At 32.9% G+C, this 17505-nt stretch overlaps 3 protein-coding genes across 4 annotated transcripts; 2 read left to right on the top strand and 1 right to left on the bottom strand.

Moving 5' to 3' along the window:
• The first annotated feature begins 863 nt into the window (after positions 1 to 863).
• On the top strand, positions 864 to 3578 carry LOC110658509 (ribulose-phosphate 3-epimerase, cytoplasmic isoform). Of its 2 annotated transcripts, XM_021816162.2 has the most exons (8): positions 864 to 1088; positions 1212 to 1216; positions 1892 to 1954; positions 2071 to 2177; positions 2292 to 2389; positions 2501 to 2593; positions 2684 to 2725; positions 3158 to 3578. In XM_021816162.2, the coding sequence occupies exons 1-8, from the start codon at positions 972 to 974 to the stop codon at positions 3311 to 3313; spliced, it is 681 nt and encodes a 226-aa protein (XP_021671854.2). In that variant the 5' UTR covers positions 864 to 971; the 3' UTR covers positions 3314 to 3578. The 2 variants fall into 2 exon arrangements, with proteins under 2 accessions (XP_021671854.2, XP_057996912.1); XM_058140929.1 differs by lacking the exons at positions 864 to 1088; positions 1212 to 1216 and adding an exon at positions 1169 to 1186.
• Positions 3579 to 5449: 1871 nt separating this feature from the next.
• Positions 5450 to 8498, top strand: LOC110658508 (protein LYK2). Its single transcript, XM_021816157.2, has one exon. The coding sequence runs from the start codon at positions 6235 to 6237 to the stop codon at positions 8260 to 8262; it is 2028 nt and encodes a 675-aa protein (XP_021671849.2). The 5' UTR covers positions 5450 to 6234; the 3' UTR covers positions 8263 to 8498.
• Positions 8499 to 14040: 5542 nt separating this feature from the next.
• LOC110658481 (calcium-binding protein CML38) lies at positions 14041 to 14646 on the bottom strand. Its single transcript, XM_021816106.2, has one exon. It carries the CDS (start codon positions 14580 to 14582, stop codon positions 14154 to 14156), a length of 429 nt encoding a protein of 142 aa, XP_021671798.1. The 5' UTR covers positions 14583 to 14646; the 3' UTR covers positions 14041 to 14153.
• Positions 14647 to 17505: the final 2859 nt, after the last annotated feature.

Genomic DNA, 17505 nt, shown 5'->3' with positions numbered 1-17505 from the left:
TCATTAAATTTTTATATTTTTATCAATCCACCTGAAAATCTTCTAAATTAATATAAATATCAAATTAAATGAAGAACACAGCTAAATATGATAAAAGGGAAAAAGAAATCTAACAATCATAATCAACAATTTTATCCCACAAAAAAAATATGTAAAATCTAATGATAAATTTACAGCACTGTGACTAAAAATTTACAACGGAGATTAATCCTTTTACTAGCTTTAAAAAAAATAATAACAATAGTTGCTTCATTTTCTTAGTAATAGTTCCAGAATCTCAACACTAGGGAGAGTGGTTTTCGGTTTAAATTGAAAAATCGAATCGAACTGATTGAATTTAGTTCAATCGGTTTAGTTTTAAAATTCAATTGATTCAGTTTGGTTTATAATTTTGATAATTTCTGTTAATCGGTTTAGTTCGGTTATTTTCATAAAAAAAAATTAAAAAATCGAACCGAACCGAAATTATTAATATATGTAGGAAATCAAAAAAATTGAATCGAACCGAATCGAAATCAAAGAAAACTGAACCGAACCTTAAGATTTTTGAGTTTTGATTTTTAGTTTTTTTTGTTTTTATGTTTTTATTATTTAGATTTAATGTTAAAAATATGAAATTTTATAAATTTTGGTTTGATCGGTTTAAAACCGAATCGAACCGATATTTTTTATCGGTTCGATTCGATTCGATTTTCTCTTATCAATCGGTTTGGTTCGGTTTTTAAAATTTTTTATTTTAAATTTTCGATTTTATCGGTTCGGTTCGGTTCGAAACCGAACCGACCGTTTGCACACCCCTATCAACACAGCCAAATCAAAATTCTCTTATGAACGACTCCGTTTTAGTCCCTGCAACGCAAAATACCCTCCCTAATCTCTCTCGCATTCCAGGTTAATCCAACTAACCCTGCCTTAAGTCCCTCTTCAGAAACCGGATCCGTAACAGAGGAATCGGGTCAATAATAGGCAATATGGGCGTGACGCCGAAAATTGCATCATCAATGCTTTCATCCGATTTCGCTAATTTGGCATCGGAGGCGGAACGCATGCTTAATTGCGGCGCTGATTGGCTACACATGGACATCATGGTACTTTCTCGTCTCTTCCTTTTCCCTCTCTTTCTTGGTGATTTGGATTCTAATTTTGATCACATTTATTTGGGTAACTAATTTTGCGAAACAGTAATGTGAGTTTTCTCTGATTCTGTGCAGGATGGGTATGCTAGATTCTCTTGCACGTAGCAAATTATTCTGGCCTTGAAATTGAGTTGATAAAACTTGGATTTTTGAAATTATGGTTCTTTTCCGCTACCCAATTTTTCTTTCATGTTGATGGATTAAGCAATTTTATTTTTCAATATAATTGTCAGTTGTGAGATTGAGCTTTTTATATTGCTGTGAGAATTAATTTTTGATTTGCTGCAGGCTCAGCTTTAAAGCAGGAATCTTTAACATCTAGCTGCTCTAAAGGCGCTAAAAATAGGAAATGGAAATAATGTTTGAGGCCTAGGTTATCTATTAGGAAACTGTAGGAGTTAAATTAGTTTAGTACAAAATAGAAGATGGGAACTCTTGAATGAATGTTTTGGTTCAAGAAATATTATATTTTGTAGAAATAAAATGAGAGAATATTTAGATAAGTAATAGTTAACATAAGACTAGAGTAGAATGTCTTGTTTTCTTTGCAGTAAACGACTTTTATGGTGTGATGTGATACAGAGTTTCATGTGATTTTTAGAGTTTCAAAACATGCTTACTACTAGCTATTGTTGTTAATGTTGACTTGTTATGTCCTTGCTAAGATTTAACAAAGTATTTGCTTTGTCCATCAATGATCCAACTGTTCTTTTTTCTTAGTGAATGGGTTAACATTCATTTTCATTTTCGTTTAGGCACTTTGTCCCAAATCTAACCATTGGTGCTCCAGTCATTGAGAGTTTGAGAAAACACACAAAGTAATGTCTTGCATCCTTATTATCTTACTCGATTGATCCTTTTTGCATTTGCAACTTTTCGAAGTTCTAACTACTTACAGCCTATGGCACTATGTTGTGTGGTTATTCTGTTGTAGGGCATATTTGGATTGCCACCTTATGGTCACCAATCCTCTTGATTATGTTGAGCCTTTGGGCAAAGCTGGTGCTTCTGGATTTACATTTCACGTTGAAGCATCCAGAGGTTTGTGATATTCTTTTGCAGCCTAAAATTTAAAGACAAACCCCTCTTTTTTTTTTTTCTTTTTTTTTCTTTTTCTTATGGGAAGTTCTTATGGACTGATGGTGCATTTTGCAGAAAATTGGAGAGAACTAATCCAGAGAATCAAGTCAAAAGGCATGAGGCCTGGTGTAGCTTTAAAGCCTGGAACTCCTATCGAAGAAGTTTATCCTTTGGTATAAATTTTTTCTCCCCACTTTCATAAAATAAAAGAATTTTCCAGTTTTTGTGTTTGCAATTTTGGTAGATTTGATGCCCTGGGATACATAGCATATGTTGTTTCACAGGTTGAGTCTGAAAATCCTGTGGAAATGGTCCTTGTCTTGACCGTGGAACCTGGATTTGGAGGACAAAAGTTCATGCCAGATATGATGGATAAGGTTTCATGACATTTCTCTTTCTCTCTTCCAAGTTCTCTAGTTAACATGCCTTTGTGATTGCCTTATCTTGGTTTTATTTCTTGCTATTAGGTAAAGACATTGAGGAAGAAGTATCCATCCCTTGATATAGAGGTGAGTCCATTTCTATTTTATTATCTTTGTCTTTCTGGCACTTCTGAAATTAAAGTTCTGATTCCTGAGCTTTATTTTAGACAGGCATGCTTTAGCTTGCTTATTAGATGCTCCAATTTGGTTATTGTTAGAAGAAAAACCTTTTTCGTATTGTGATTTGAAGAATTTAAAGTAACTCAAATCTTTTGAACTTCTGAAAACATTTAGGTATTTTGCCTAGGCATTGTTGTAACACCGATACATTGTTATCTTATTGTTTGCAACAAATGGGTTTCCTCATGCTTCTTTGACTTCTCTGCTCTTTCAGACTACTTTGGTCGCTGTTTTTGCATCCCTTGTGCGTGTGCACATGCATGTCACAGAAATTGAGAAAGATAATTTCTTCATGCTTGCCTGCATGATCACTTGTTAAAATGTGAAACTTTTTTGCAGGTGGATGGTGGTTTAGGGCCTTCAACAATTGACATGGCAGCTTCAGCTGGTGCAAACTGCATTGTTGCAGGAAGTTCAGTGTTTGGTGCCCCTGAGCCATCCCATATAATATCACTTATGAGAAGGAGTGTTGAGGAATGTCAGAAAAACAATTGATGTCCATACAGCAAGATACATCATGACCGGAATTCAGCAAAATATGCCTAAAGACTACATTTTCTTTTGTTGTTAGAATTTAAAATTGCTTTTACTTTGTTTTCACTCTTTTATTACTCATCTTCTCGCTCAGAATTGTATGCAACTTTTAGTGACAATGAGACTCGCATAAGACCTTCATGAAGGTCTGAGTTAAATTGATACATGTGCCCTGTGTAACTGTCTGATCAAATATCCTCCAATAAAATCTATCCTTTATGCTCAATTACAACTTTTTGGTCTTAGAATTTAGAAAATTCTGAATTGAGCTATCCAATATGCAGGCTTCCGAACTCAAGTGCTCCTTGCGTCATCTGTATAACATTTGATGCATGTTTGATATAACATGGTTGAATGTAATAGAATATAATCAAGGAAAAATTTAATACAACAAACAACTGAAAGTTCATTCTATTATTTTTCATTATGCTCCAGTATATTCTGCTAGACATCCATTTCTAGTGTATCCAAAGTGAAAAAGAAATAGTCAGTCATATCTGGGGATAGTAGTTCCAATCCTTAATGGCTAACTTACAGGACATATGCATAGCGGAAGCAGGGGAGCAGGTCTATATATGAGAGTGAGACCTTTAGCCCCTGCTTTTGCTTTTTTGTTACTTTTATTCTTTTCCTTGTACCATTACTCAGTCCCTACCTGGGGTTTTATCTCTGGTCTTTCTCCTTGGCTTGGAAACAATATATTCCCTTGAAATAATTATCTGCTACGAATCCGGTCGATCGTATTGATTGGTTGCTCCTACATCTTAAGCATTTCACTTTTTTTGGTGCACGTGAGAGACATTGTTGAATGTATCCTCGACTCAATAAATTTTATTCTCTTCATAATCATGTGTCAGGCTCTCAGCCAAGGCATAACCCAGAATTATATATCCCATATACTAATAACGAACTAGTGGCCAGCACGTGTCACAACGTGCATGCTCAAGCCCTCTCCTTTCCAAGCATTCATTTAACTTTTGGAGCCAAGGGTTGTTTGTCAGGGACAATGCAGTCTATCTTCCTTTCCTTGGAATGTTGCAGCAGACAAATATGAATGAATATTTAATGACGACCTAGTTAAAGTTGAAAACAAAGAACCATTCCACAACTACAAACAAAAGAAATAGGAAGGGGAAGAATTTCTGGTAATTGGGCTAAAAGTGACAAATGCAATTATGGCAGGGGATTAATAAGCTTCTAACGGTTAAAGGCATCGTTTAACATCAACTAAACATGGTGCCATCCTGTTTTATTTGCAACTTTTGGCAGACTTTTTCTGATTGTCATAGTGGCAGCCCACTAAATGTCTTTAGATAATTCACATGCATGAAAGTTACAAACATAAGGTTTAATTTAATTGTATTTCATTTAGAATCATCTGCTTTTAGCACATATGAACTTTGTAGATCTCATCATTGAGAAATTATTAGGTGCACACCGGTGTACATGCACCATCTCTCACAATAATATGGGACTCACTCTTTGTATTGTAGGGAATGGTTCACTTTTTCTGTGAGAGAGGAAACACTATTTTTTAATCCTCCGGGTGCATCTAATAATTAGCTCTCATGGTTATTGTTAGGGAAAACTCTGCCTTTTTATAGTTTTAGATTTCATAACTCATAAGCTAGTTAGATGCTAAGTGCACCCCTTTAATTTGTTCATATAAGTTATCATTGGAGTGGATACTCCAGTGGAGAGAGATGCGAGGAAAACTCACCATATCCAGTACTTTTTGGGACATTATTGGTACTAGTCAACTCGGTATATATATTCATGTCCATGTCGACCTATCAATCACCATCTTCTCCTCACTTTTATGCCTTAGCTTTACCATGCACACCGTCTTTTCATTGTATATTCATATATTTTCGATTTTCTTATTTGTCAAAAACCCATATGATTTTTTATTCATGCTGCTTTGACAAAACAGAGCTTGCGTACGTCTTAATGCTATGGACGATATTCATGATTTTATACGTACTTGTATTGATATTTTGAGGGTTTAATAACTTGGTCTTATTATGCATACTTCATGGTTCATGAACAAGAATCCTCTTGAATTTCTTATTCTTTTTTAGTGCCTCCCACCTCTGCATATGAGACAGAATTGGAAAGATGAAATTCACGTGGTCTGTCTGGAAGTTCTGTGGATGATGAAGGCATTTTCGGTCGTTAACATCATAATTTACTTGAAGGAACAGTCTATAGCCTCCCCTATATGCTTTCTGAGTATATCTCTGATGTGATATGAAGGGCAAGTTGCCACTAATTCAAGCATATCTCATGTAGGGAGAAATGTCTGCCATGCTTGTGTCTCCGTATGTACTTTTTTTTCCCTTTATTTTGTGAAAATTCTTCCAAACTTACATACAACGTTAATTGGTTAATTGAAGATTGCCTAGATCTTATCCTTCTTATCTCGTGCATTGAAACACTCTTCAGAATGAATCTCCTTAGTATCTTTACACGGATGCTTGTACAATACCCGTATTTTGTGTTTCAAGCTACAAAGAAGAATTTCTTGCACTGGCACGTGGATAGTGGATTTATGTGTACATTGTTGCATATAAAAGCAGGTTGAAACCCAAGAAGCTATCTCAAGAGTGGTGGCTATGATCACCGAGCAACTGAAAACTTTGGGATAGATAGCCACCCCTTAGCCAATGGAATCAAGTCCAAGGTTAGATGGTTAACCATACAGCTGGAATCAGACTTAAAAATATAACTTTGCCACCCCCCAGAATCTTGTCCATGAACAGCTTTGAAAAAGATACTCTATTTTGACACCATTTGTGTATTGATCCAAGATATTCATCCTCAAAGGGTGAGAAAATTCTTATTTTAATAGGCCTTCTTTGTATGAGTGAAGGGTTATAGGCATGGCTACTCTTATCAGCAACTTCTGCTTTAGTGCTTTGTTCTTATTGTTCTGTTCGCTTGTCCTTGCACTTGGGCAGAACTTGTTGAGCTGTGAAACTACGTCTTCTGATGCTTCTGGCTACCGTTGTAATGTTTATGGATCGCAGGATCGGTGCAAGACATTTGCCGTTGTTTCCACTAATCCTTACTTCTCTTCTCTCTCCAATTTGAGTTTTTATTTGGGTTTAAATCGGTTTGCAATTGCTGCAGCAAATGGTTTCTCTGCTGACACAGAGTTTCTTCCAAAAGATCAGCCTCTGTTGATACCAATCGTTTGTAAATGCAATGGTAGTTTCTTTCAGGCTGAAGTGACCAAAACAACCATCAAGGGGGAGAGTTTTTATGGCATTGCTGAGTCCCTGGAGGGCTTGACGACCTGCAGAGCTATCCAAGAGAAGAATCTGGGCATCTCACCTTGGAATCTTGGTGATAAAACTCGATTATTGGTACCACTTAGATGTGCCTGTCCATCGTCATCTGGAGTTGGTCTAGCAACAAGAATCTTGCTCTCTTATCCTGTAAGTGAAGGTGATACAATCTCAAATCTAGCCATTAAGTTCAATATTACACCAGAAGCTATTATATCTGCGAATAATAGATCATTAGCAAACTTTAAACCTGGAAGCCTTGCACCTCCTGCATCTCTTTTGATACCACTTAACAGTGAGCCTGCCCTTGGTCCCCTTGCAAAACCACGGGAACCCAATCCACGTTTTCCTGAAAGAAGCATCCCAGTAATTAATCCACATAAGAAAAAGTCCAAGATGTGGATAGTAGGAATTTATATTGCTGTTTCTGGGGTTGTAGTTGGAGCGAGCATTGCCATTGCAGCAGCCTTCTTGGTTATCCAACTGAAGAAGAAGAAGCAGAATTCGAACAAGGATGGAGATCCGGAGCTTCAACAGCTTAGTTTAAGTGTAAGAACCACGAGCGAGAAGAAAGTCTCATTTGATGGATCCCAGGAAGGTCAGATCATTGATACCACACCCCGTAGGGTGCTTGTGGAGACTTATTCTGTAGAGGAGCTAAGAAAAGCAACTGAAGACTTCAGTTCAAGCAATCTTATTGATGGCTCTGTATACCATGGTCGTCTAAATGGGAAGAACTTGGCAATAAAGCGCACGAATTCAGAATCTATATTGAAGATTGAGTTCGGGCTTCTCCACAATGCCACACGCCATCATCTGAACATAATTAGGCTGTTGGGGACATGCTTAAGTGATGGACCTGATTCATTTTTAGTGTTTGAATATGCTAAAAATGGGTCTTTGAAGGATTGGCTTCACGGTGGATTGGCCATGAAGAACCAGTTCATAGCCTCCTGCTATTGTTTCTTGACATGGAATCAGAGGCTGAAGATATGCCTTGACATAGCAGTGGCCTTACAGTACATGCATCATGTCATGAACCCAAGCTATGTTCATAGAAATGTAAAGAGTCGGAACATCTTCTTAGATGAAGAATTTAATGCAAAGATTGGGAATTTCGGCATGGGAAGGTGTGTTGATGACGATGCAGAGGACCAAGAATTCCATTCTACTAATCCTGCCTCATGGAGTCTGGGGTACTTGGCTCCAGAGTATATTCATCAAGGCATAGTTTCTCCAAGCATGGACATATTTGCTTTCGGGGTAGTCTTGCTGGAGGTGATATCAGGGAAATCACCAATAACAAGACCTGACAACAAGGGGGAAGGAAGTATTTGGCTCTCAGAGAAAATCAAGCCCATACTGTCATCAGAAAATGCAGATGAGCTCAGGGAATGGATGGACAATTCATTGGGAGAAAATTATTCGTTCGATACAGCTGTGACACTGGCCAATCTTGCACGATCATGTGTGAATGAAGAGCCTTGTTCAAGACCAAAAGCAGGAGAAATTGTGGAGAAGTTATCAAGGCTAGTGGAAGAATCACCGGAAGGAGAGCAAATTTTAATCAGCGAAAGCTCATCAAAACCTCTAGTAACGGCAGCAGCAACCAGTCTGTGAATAATAACAAGTTCAAAGGATCCAAAAGCAGCAGGCACCAGTAAGGAATTCCAGTTCTTGGTTCGTTTTAGACTCTTGATGAGTGGGATAAATATTGTAAATATTTAATCAAGAAAAAGAGTGAACAAAGCAAGCAACTCTCTACACTACTCTGTAATCTGTTTCTGCTGCTGAAAAATAATAGAACCACATATATTGTATTTTATAATTCAGGAATATCATAAAGATTGAAAAGCCACCTACTTTTGTTTGGTTTTTATTATTTGATTCATGTTGTGGCATTTTTCTTTTGTTGCTATTCTAATTCTTCTTTGGAGCATGTGCTCGCTGCTTTGACTGTATCAGTCACCAAATCAGCCATTAAACTTGCTGCCAAAACTTAAAATATCCTGTTGCCAAAAGGTTAGGTGGATTTTTTATTTTTTCTAAATTCAAAAACTTTTAAAACCCATATTTTCTTATTTATTTTAAAATTTTTTAAATTATTATTATCATTTTTCTTTACTTTGTACTGGATCTATCTTATGATGTAAATGAATATAGACCATCCACTTATGCAAGGAGAGAAAACGTATCATTTATGGCCAAATATACCCCAGACATTTGTACTGTTACATTTTTGCCTAACACACATTTAAACTAACATTTTTATGTATCACACACCCAAACTTAAAAAAAAACTTAAACACTTAAATCCAATTTTGCATAGTGCCTTGAAAGCGAGCAACACAAGCAGCTAACATGGCAAGTGGCTGTCAAATGGACAAAAAAAAAAAGATCTGAGGTGGCAAATAAACTAAGGGAAATGTTTTTGGGTCCAACAAAATAACTTTGGGAGATAAAATCTCTAAATATACTCATTCTTTCAAAATTGGGTTTATTCTTAAAGAATTTATAAATTCACGACAATGCATTGGGAAAGAACCTTAAGTTCAGCATTGAGGAAGGAAATCCAACAAACTTTATTGCGAAATGTGAGTATATTTGTTTTTTATTTGTAATTTTATGTGTTTGCATGCATGGTAACAATGAGAAAGAATGGGTAATTTGATTATTATAGTGTAAAAGTTGGATATTTATTTAGGCTACCTTTGTTGATTACTTTATTAGCAGATAATAGAGAATTGACTATTGAAAATGAGTGTATGAGTGTTATTACATGTGATTTTTAGGTAATTACTTGTCAATGATTCCTGTGATTTCCCTTGAAATTATCTTTACTTGCTTGAATCTATCATTTTCAGTAGTCTTTTAGTATATTCATTATTGAATTATTTCCTTTCTTATTGTAATTTGTGGTACGGATCTTACTGTGAGGTGACACTTTGATAGGGTTTTGTCAATAATCCACACCCGTCATATTTATCAATATTTTGTTGATGAAAATAGAAGTTTCTCATTTCAAAATGTCAGTATCTATAATGAATATATGCTTTTAGTAGTACTCTTAAATTTGTTTACTATTAGTAATGCTTTTTCATTTTGATTGTGCAGCCTGGCTTACCATTCAACAAGTTTGTCAGCTATCAAACCCAATAACCCCAAGTGAAAAGAGTAGATGAGGTAACTAGTGACCTTGAATTCAAACTAACAAGTCTTAGATGGAAAGACAATCAAGCTCTTACTTTAGCACAATTGCAACAGAAGAGGTTTGGAAGGTTATGATGAGGAGGGGAAGGTTATGACAAGGAGGGGAAGCAGCCAACAACACTAGACCAAGAGGGGAAAAAAAAAAGAAGAAAAAGCTAGCAATTAGAGGGCAATATTTTAGCAAAATGAAGAAGTTATGTCATGTTAGGATTTGGTCAATTTATGTCATTTTTTGATGGGGAATTGTTTTTGTGGATTTTAGATAAGTTATGACTTTTTCTATCATGTTGGGGTGTGTTTGTTGGCTTTTGGACAAATTATGTCATTTTAAGTGATTTTGGTTATATAAGTTGAATTATGTTTGCAGGAATATGTAAATGCTTTTTGGTTTGTAAATTGATTGCACTTGTATGTGGTTATTGGACAAAACTACAGGCCATAATATGTTATTGTGATAGACTGTGTACATGTTTATTCAAATGAATGAAATTTAGCAACTGTTGTCCACTCTTATTATTTTACAAATATGCAATTGACTTCATTTAGATTATAGTCATGCATATATTGGTTGGTTAAATATGTTATCTATAGCTTTCTAATTTAACAGCAACATGCAATGGCACTACATTTTTTATGCAGATTATGACATTTTTTCTTTATTTGCAGATTGTGGCTTACACTAATTTATCACCCAATTATGCAGTACACAACTAATCCAGTATTACAAAAAGAAAAGCTACTCTTCATTAATTTAAACCTCATTATATATTACAAAAACTACCCATATCTATGATCCCAGTATTACAAAAGCAAGTCTAAATATTTCTTGCTAAATTTTGCTTTACTTATAGGGTGTAAATTTTATCTTCTACCGACAAAAGGTGTGCCCAAATAATCAAAGCACACAACAAAATTTACCTAAATTAAACATTAACATAAGACTCAAGCTACAACTACCACCAAAATTACTACAACACAAATCAATAATTTTCCAATAGCTTTGAATGTTTTGAAACCTCTCTTCCTTTCTGCATCATTCGTTTTGACCTTTGACTGCAACCTAAAATGACATTCTTCAAATGTTCAGGAACATAAGGATCATACCCACAGAAAAATCCACATGCAACAGAAGTCTTGATCTCGTAACAGAAGATCAAAAAACACATTATCATAGTACAACACAAAATTGGAAAAAACTTCAAACATTGACAATGTTTAACTTACTCCATAATGCCTGTAACCAAAGAACCTTCTTCCAGTATTCATCATTGTCTAAAAAACCTTAAATGTCATTGTTTCTCTACAATGGCAAGCCAAATACACGAAATTAATTGGGTTTGATTCCATTTGATTAGCTGATTTCACACTTTTCCCAATTTCACAGACTTAGGGTTCTTATTAATCCTTCGAATTTGGAACCACCAAAAGCAAATAAAATAGCTTATATTCTGCTTGATGAAAAGATGCAAACAAATCAAGTAAGATTGAAAGAAGAAATTTGAAAGAAGGTGAAGAAGAAAGGGAGGCTATATGAAAGAAGAATAACGACAAGTGTGAGCATCACTAGCTAGCAATTAGATATGCCACATAAGCATGATAAATCTCATTCGCGTGTTGCTTCATGTGTGATCTCACTTTACCTAATGAATGTGCAATTTTGTGCTAAAAAGTTAAGGGTTTCATTTTTTTTTTTTTTTTTTTCAAGTTTAGATGTCTATTAGCAAAAGAATTTAGTTAAGGTGTGCGACAGGCAAAAACTGAACAATACAAGCATTTAAAGATGTGTTTGGCCTATCATTTATGTTATAATCCAAGATTGAAATCTTAGTTAACAAAATGAGCAGCAAATCCACTCCACAATTGGTTAACTTTTAAAATTTCCTCTCATAACTAATCAATAATTTTACAGGAATATTGTAATATTATTCTCCCAAAGCATATAAAAATATAGACTTTCTCTTTTACAAAAATGTGAATCCTTCTTATAACACGTAAAATAAACCCACATAATTATAAGAAAAAATATACGTATACCGAAAATACCTAATAATCTGGATAGGCTTAGGTGATTTATATCTGTATAGATAAAACATAAAGCTACTTTAGCTGAAATGCTATTAATATTCTCCTCACTTTTGAAAAGTATTAAAGGAAAAAAAAAATGAACTCTTTTCGACACGATATTTAGTTGACAAACAACATGAGAAAAATCAAAGTCTTAAAATAGGTTTTAATATTTTTCCTTCAAAATTTTGACCGTTGGAAGTATATCTTTGTTGTTTATTCCTTTCAACTAACTATTGCTTGACTCAAGTTTCCAAAAACATGGGATTGATCAATGCTGTGTAATTTCTACACACCAAATTTGAATTTATGATCTAATTTAGTCAATTTTTTTAATTAGTTTGTTAAGACTTGAATATGGTATATTATAATATGCTAATTCTATTTGGATTGACATGTAAGAAATATTTAGTATTCAATCTATTAATCAATATCATTAGACTATATATTGTAATTTAATTATAGACCAGGGAGTTAAAAGAACTCAAGATTCTAAACTCTGTTGGTCCATTCTTCTTTAAAAATTTTTAATTTCTGAAAATTCAAAGTTTTTTTTATTACTTCATGTGACATAATCATATATGACCTTGTTAACATGGTTTATTTACTAATTAAATAAATAATACGACTTATTTTTTAAGATAATATAAAAATAAAAATACAACATTATTACATGTACCTTTTGCAAATATAAAATAATTAACTAATTTGTCAATAGCGTAATTAATTAATTAATATTTAATTTTAAAAGGTAAAAACATGTAAATTTTGAATTAACAAATCAATGTGAGATACAATTTGCTTAATTATCTCCAATTAAGATCAGTAAGAAATGGCTAGGGAAACCAAATAAAGGGGAAAAAAAAGCATTTTTGTCAATATATTTACATATGTAAAAAAATAATAATTAGAATATTATATTTAAAACTTTTATTATTTTTATATTTTAGCATTTTTTTGATTCTTTACATTATTATGTTCTTTATTTTTAAGTAAACACTTCAAAGGAAAAACAAAAAACAATGAGGTAATTTTCATGTCTTATATTAATTATTTTGCAAAAAATCTAGGAATTTAGATTTTTCTTGCCTATACCTAATTAATTATGGACCCAAAACATAAAATATATGGTGGGATTCACTTATTAAATATATGAATTCCATATATTTTTTTTGGGTCCACGATAGACTGAATTTAAATAAAAATTTTCTTTTTTTTATATTAATTGAATGAATAATATTAGAATTATAAATCACATATCGAAAAAGTATAAAAATGAAAGGATAAATATAAGTTATTAGATTACAATATTGTTTTGACTAGTCTAAAGCAACCTAATCACTTATATAATTAAGTCTTAATTAAAATGAATTGAATTGTAATTTGATCAGCTAGCTTTACCCTAAAATTAATTTTTTTTAATATAATTATGATGTTGGCATGCATAATTATGATGTATATGAAGATGAGTAATCCAACATAAATTAATTAATACGTACTTTTTTGTTTCATGTTGATGTTTCTTGTACATTCTGAATATCAACCATCTATTGATTTAAATTTAGGTTTGGTTTCTCAATTTTGGGACGAGTCAATCACAATCTATATATTAAGTAAATAATTAAAAACAAGTTTATGGTACAACATCAATTACATAACAAAATAGTATGAATTTAATCATTAATTCAAAGAATTAATTAGAAAAGCTTTTCAGATTTACCTAAAACTATTACATTACCAACCACTTTTTCAGTACATCAGTAAATTTTAGAAAAAAGAATTATTAATTATTAACTTTTGGTATTACAGGATAATTATTAATTTGGCCATTTGGCTAAATTTTTAGACTAAAAATGAAATAAAATTAAACACCGAAGAAAAAGAAAAGACAATTATTATTATTATTATTATTTTTTTGTGGAGGAAGAAAAAACAATTATTAATATAAACCTGACAAAAATTTATATAAAAAAATTAAATTATTCTATATAATCGTACATAGATTTTGAACATGAATTATAATAGAATTTATGTAAAATTTATTATAATTCATAACTATAATAAAATTATTGTAAATATAACGGTTATATTTTATAATCTCTCGAATTGAGATGAGTTATAATATTTTATGCAAGAGAGACATTTATTTGAAGCTAAATCAATAATAAATAATGTTATGTACAAGAAATGAATCAATAAATATATAGAGAGCCTCCACCTCCTCATCATGATCATCATCATAACATCATAACCTTAAACTCATCAAAATTAAGAACTCCATCACCATTAAGATCAAACTGAGCAATCATAGTCTTGCATGCTTCAATGGTGGTAGACTGACCTAATCTACTAAGCATCCTTTTCAAACTCTTAGGAGTAATACATCCACTTTCTTCCATCTCATACATCTTAAAAGCCTCCTTCAAATCCTTCACCTTCTCTTCTTCTTCACCTCCATCAACAAACCTAACAAAGTCTTCAAAACCCAACAACCCATCTCCATCGGAATCCGAGTACTCAACTGCCGCCTCCGCCTCCGCCTGGGACAGCTCCCCGCCTATAGCACCAACACATCGCTGCAACTCCCAAGGGGAAATCTTCCCATCTCCATTCTCATCGAAGTGGCTAAACACACGCTCATATTCCTGGAATTTGCTGTTCATCATCAATGGAAGACGTTATTTAGGGTTAATTAATTTGCAGGATCAGATGGGTGTGCATGAAGAACGTTGCAGAGTGAAGAGGTATAAATAGGCTGATTGATATGCAGAACGTGTGAAGCCAAGCCGCGTTTTGCGACTTGACTAACCATTAATGAAGAAGAGAGGTTATTTCGTAAATAAGAGGGAAGATTCAAGGCTTTTTACGTCATGGATGGGGCATGCAGAAATTGAATTACTAGCTATAGAGGAATCAACGAAGAAAGGACCTTATTTAGACCTTTAACAGTAGAATAAGGAAGAAAGAAGGCACAAGACAAAACCGACTTTAACTTAATCAATGTCTAGATAAAAGGAACTTGATAGCCGTCGAAGGTTCTTCGTCCACAAATATCTAAAGTTCCTTTTTTTTTTTTTTTGCATTATTGACTAGCTAAGTCCCCACATGCACAGTGAATACAAAAATAATAAAATAAAATAAATAAATAAGTGGGTAGACGTATCTAATTAACAGTTTTTAAGTTGGTATAGTGGAGAAACCCAACTCAAAATTTTCTTTTGTAGCTATTTGCTAAAATCAAGTTAGACGTACCCAAAAGCAGACCATAAATATGTTGAAACTTTCACTATTTATTGTTTAACTGATTCGTTAATTTAATTTGATATGTTTATAACATGCTTTATTATTCATTAATTATTTTAACTCATTAATTTATAAATTATATTACTAGAAAATGATAAATTAATAAATATAAATTTAATTATTTATTATATTAGAACTTTATTATTATTTTTTTATTTTTTATTAAAATTTATTAAATTTATAAATTATATGATAAGTTAAAAAATTATATTATTTTACAAGTATTTTTTTTTATTTTTTTAAAATATTAATAAGTTAAATATTTAATATTAGATTGCAAATTTTTATACATTATTAAATTCATGAATAATTAAGTTAAGCAATTCAAAATTATTTCAGTTAAACTCACACAATTTATACTGTTCTATATATAACAATTTTATTATAATAATTAATTATGATAATTTTTATCTTATTATAATTAATTATCAAAATTTATTCATTGAATTAAAAAATATTATGTGTTTGATTATTTTATTATTATAGTTTTTTTTTTACAAAATATTATTCATTATATAATGTTAAATATTTTTTTCATTAATATTAATAAACAGTGTTCAATAAAAAAGGAACGCGTACAGCCGTGCCACCTGCCCTCCAAACAATAAATGCCGACTAGGGGGAAAAGAAATTCAAAATTCGCTTCGCTTTGCTCCAGCTTTTTTTTTTTTTTTTTTTTTTTTTGAAATGCTGATGGCATAACAAGCCCCTAAGGGGCATCAGATAGACAAAGATTCATCAGAGTATGTAGAGCTGTATTTAGCCAATTACAAGGAAGTAAATTCTGAAACTAAAGTTTGGCTAAATAGTGAGCTACATTATTGTCTGACCTCTTTGCATGAGTAAAAGATATAGAGAACAAAGAAGTTCTTAAAGCCTGGATTGCCAAAACTATTACTCGAATATCCCAATTGATCAATTGATTGGACTTGGTGATAGCTTGAATACAGATCTCAGAATCTGATTCCACAATAATTGAACTGAAACCTCGAGACTTGGCTAGTAAAACAGCTTTCAAAATTGCCTTAGCTTCACCAGCAGTAGGAGAGGAGCACTGAAGGTTTTTAGCAACACCATCAATTAAGGTTCCTTCTTGGTTACGAACAACAATTCCAATGGCAGCTGTAGGAACATTTTCTTTCCACACAACATCACAATTCAGTTTCAATTGACCTGGCATGGGAGGAGACCATCTAACTTGGATGGGGTGAGGACGGCCATTAGATAACATATTGGCAGAATTTGCTAAGAATTCCAGCTCCCTAATCGAAATAGAAATCCTGTGCAGAGTACTCATGGGATTGGGAGTACAATATTCAAATACTGCTTGATTACGTTCCTTCCAAATTTGCCAACAAACAATCACCAAGACAGAATAGAAATGTGGACTTCCCTCAACAATGTCATCAACAATCCTTAATTGCCACCAATCAGAGAAAGAAGAGAATCCAATTGGATTCAGCTTATAGGCATAGGGGTTAGCAAACCACGTTGCTCTGGCATGATAGCACCAGAAAAGGGCATGTTCGACAGATTTGACTTCTGTTTGACAGATTGGGCATAGAGGATCAGCATGGATTTCTCGTGTCACACCTTACACCTCTGTAAGGCATAACATGATCCCATAGTATATCTAATGAATTACCGACTCCTTCTACCCATAACCCATTAAATACACTATAAGAGATTTTAAAACAATTTTTTTACTTTTTGAAAGTGGTGAGCTTTTATAGTAAGTACTAAAAACATTTACTTGAAGTTTAAAAACTAGTTAAAATTTTTGTCCATTTTTATTTTTCCGCAAATTTTGAAAAAATTTCGGCAGAGTGCCGGCTGTATTTGAGAAAACCGAAAAATTTTACTTATAGAAAACACTTCCAATGTAATACTTCATCAATCGCAACCACCATTTCAACTCAAATCAACACAAATTAGCTCAACTCCCATAATTCAAATCAAAATTTTACAACTCAAGAATTTCAATTCAAATATTTTTGAAAATAGAGATAATTAGTTTCATACATATTGCATTAAAGAAAAATTAATTTATATTTATCAGTTCAAAATTTACATCAGAAAATCCAAAATAATATTATTACAAAATCTGTACAACTGCTCATGACCAATTTACAAATATACATACAGTTAATTACATCAAAATAAACATATGCAACCAGAGTATAAGATTATACCTAACAAAAGGTCCAGAAGTAGCTCTGAAATCCTCAGCAGCTCACTCCGCTGCTCTACTAGTCTCTCTATCTGCGACAGCAATGAAAAGCTATC

This window comes from Hevea brasiliensis, chromosome 18 (assembly GCF_030052815.1).
Source record: "Hevea brasiliensis isolate MT/VB/25A 57/8 chromosome 18, ASM3005281v1, whole genome shotgun sequence".
In the NCBI taxonomy this organism is placed as follows: domain Eukaryota; kingdom Viridiplantae; phylum Streptophyta; class Magnoliopsida; order Malpighiales; family Euphorbiaceae; genus Hevea; species Hevea brasiliensis.
This window is presented reverse-complemented; position numbering and strand designations above follow the sequence as displayed.

Excerpts from the sequence above, each read along its gene's own strand:
- LOC110658509 (XM_021816162.2), top strand. The coding sequence starts at position 972 with ATGGGCGTGACGCCGAAAATTGCATCATCAATGCTTTCATCCGATTTC. Across the intron at positions 1,955-2,070 it reads AGTTTGAGAAAACACACAAA|GGCATATTTGGATTGCCACC; the intron begins GTAATGTCTTGC and ends ATTCTGTTGTAG. Across the intron at positions 2,390-2,500 it reads TCGAAGAAGTTTATCCTTTG|GTTGAGTCTGAAAATCCTGT; the intron begins GTATAAATTTTT and ends GTTGTTTCACAG.
- LOC110658508 (XM_021816157.2), top strand. The coding sequence starts at position 6,235 with ATGGCTACTCTTATCAGCAACTTCTGCTTTAGTGCTTTGTTCTTATTG.
- LOC110658481 (XM_021816106.2), bottom strand. The coding sequence starts at position 14,582 with ATGATGAACAGCAAATTCCAGGAATATGAGCGTGTGTTTAGCCACTTC.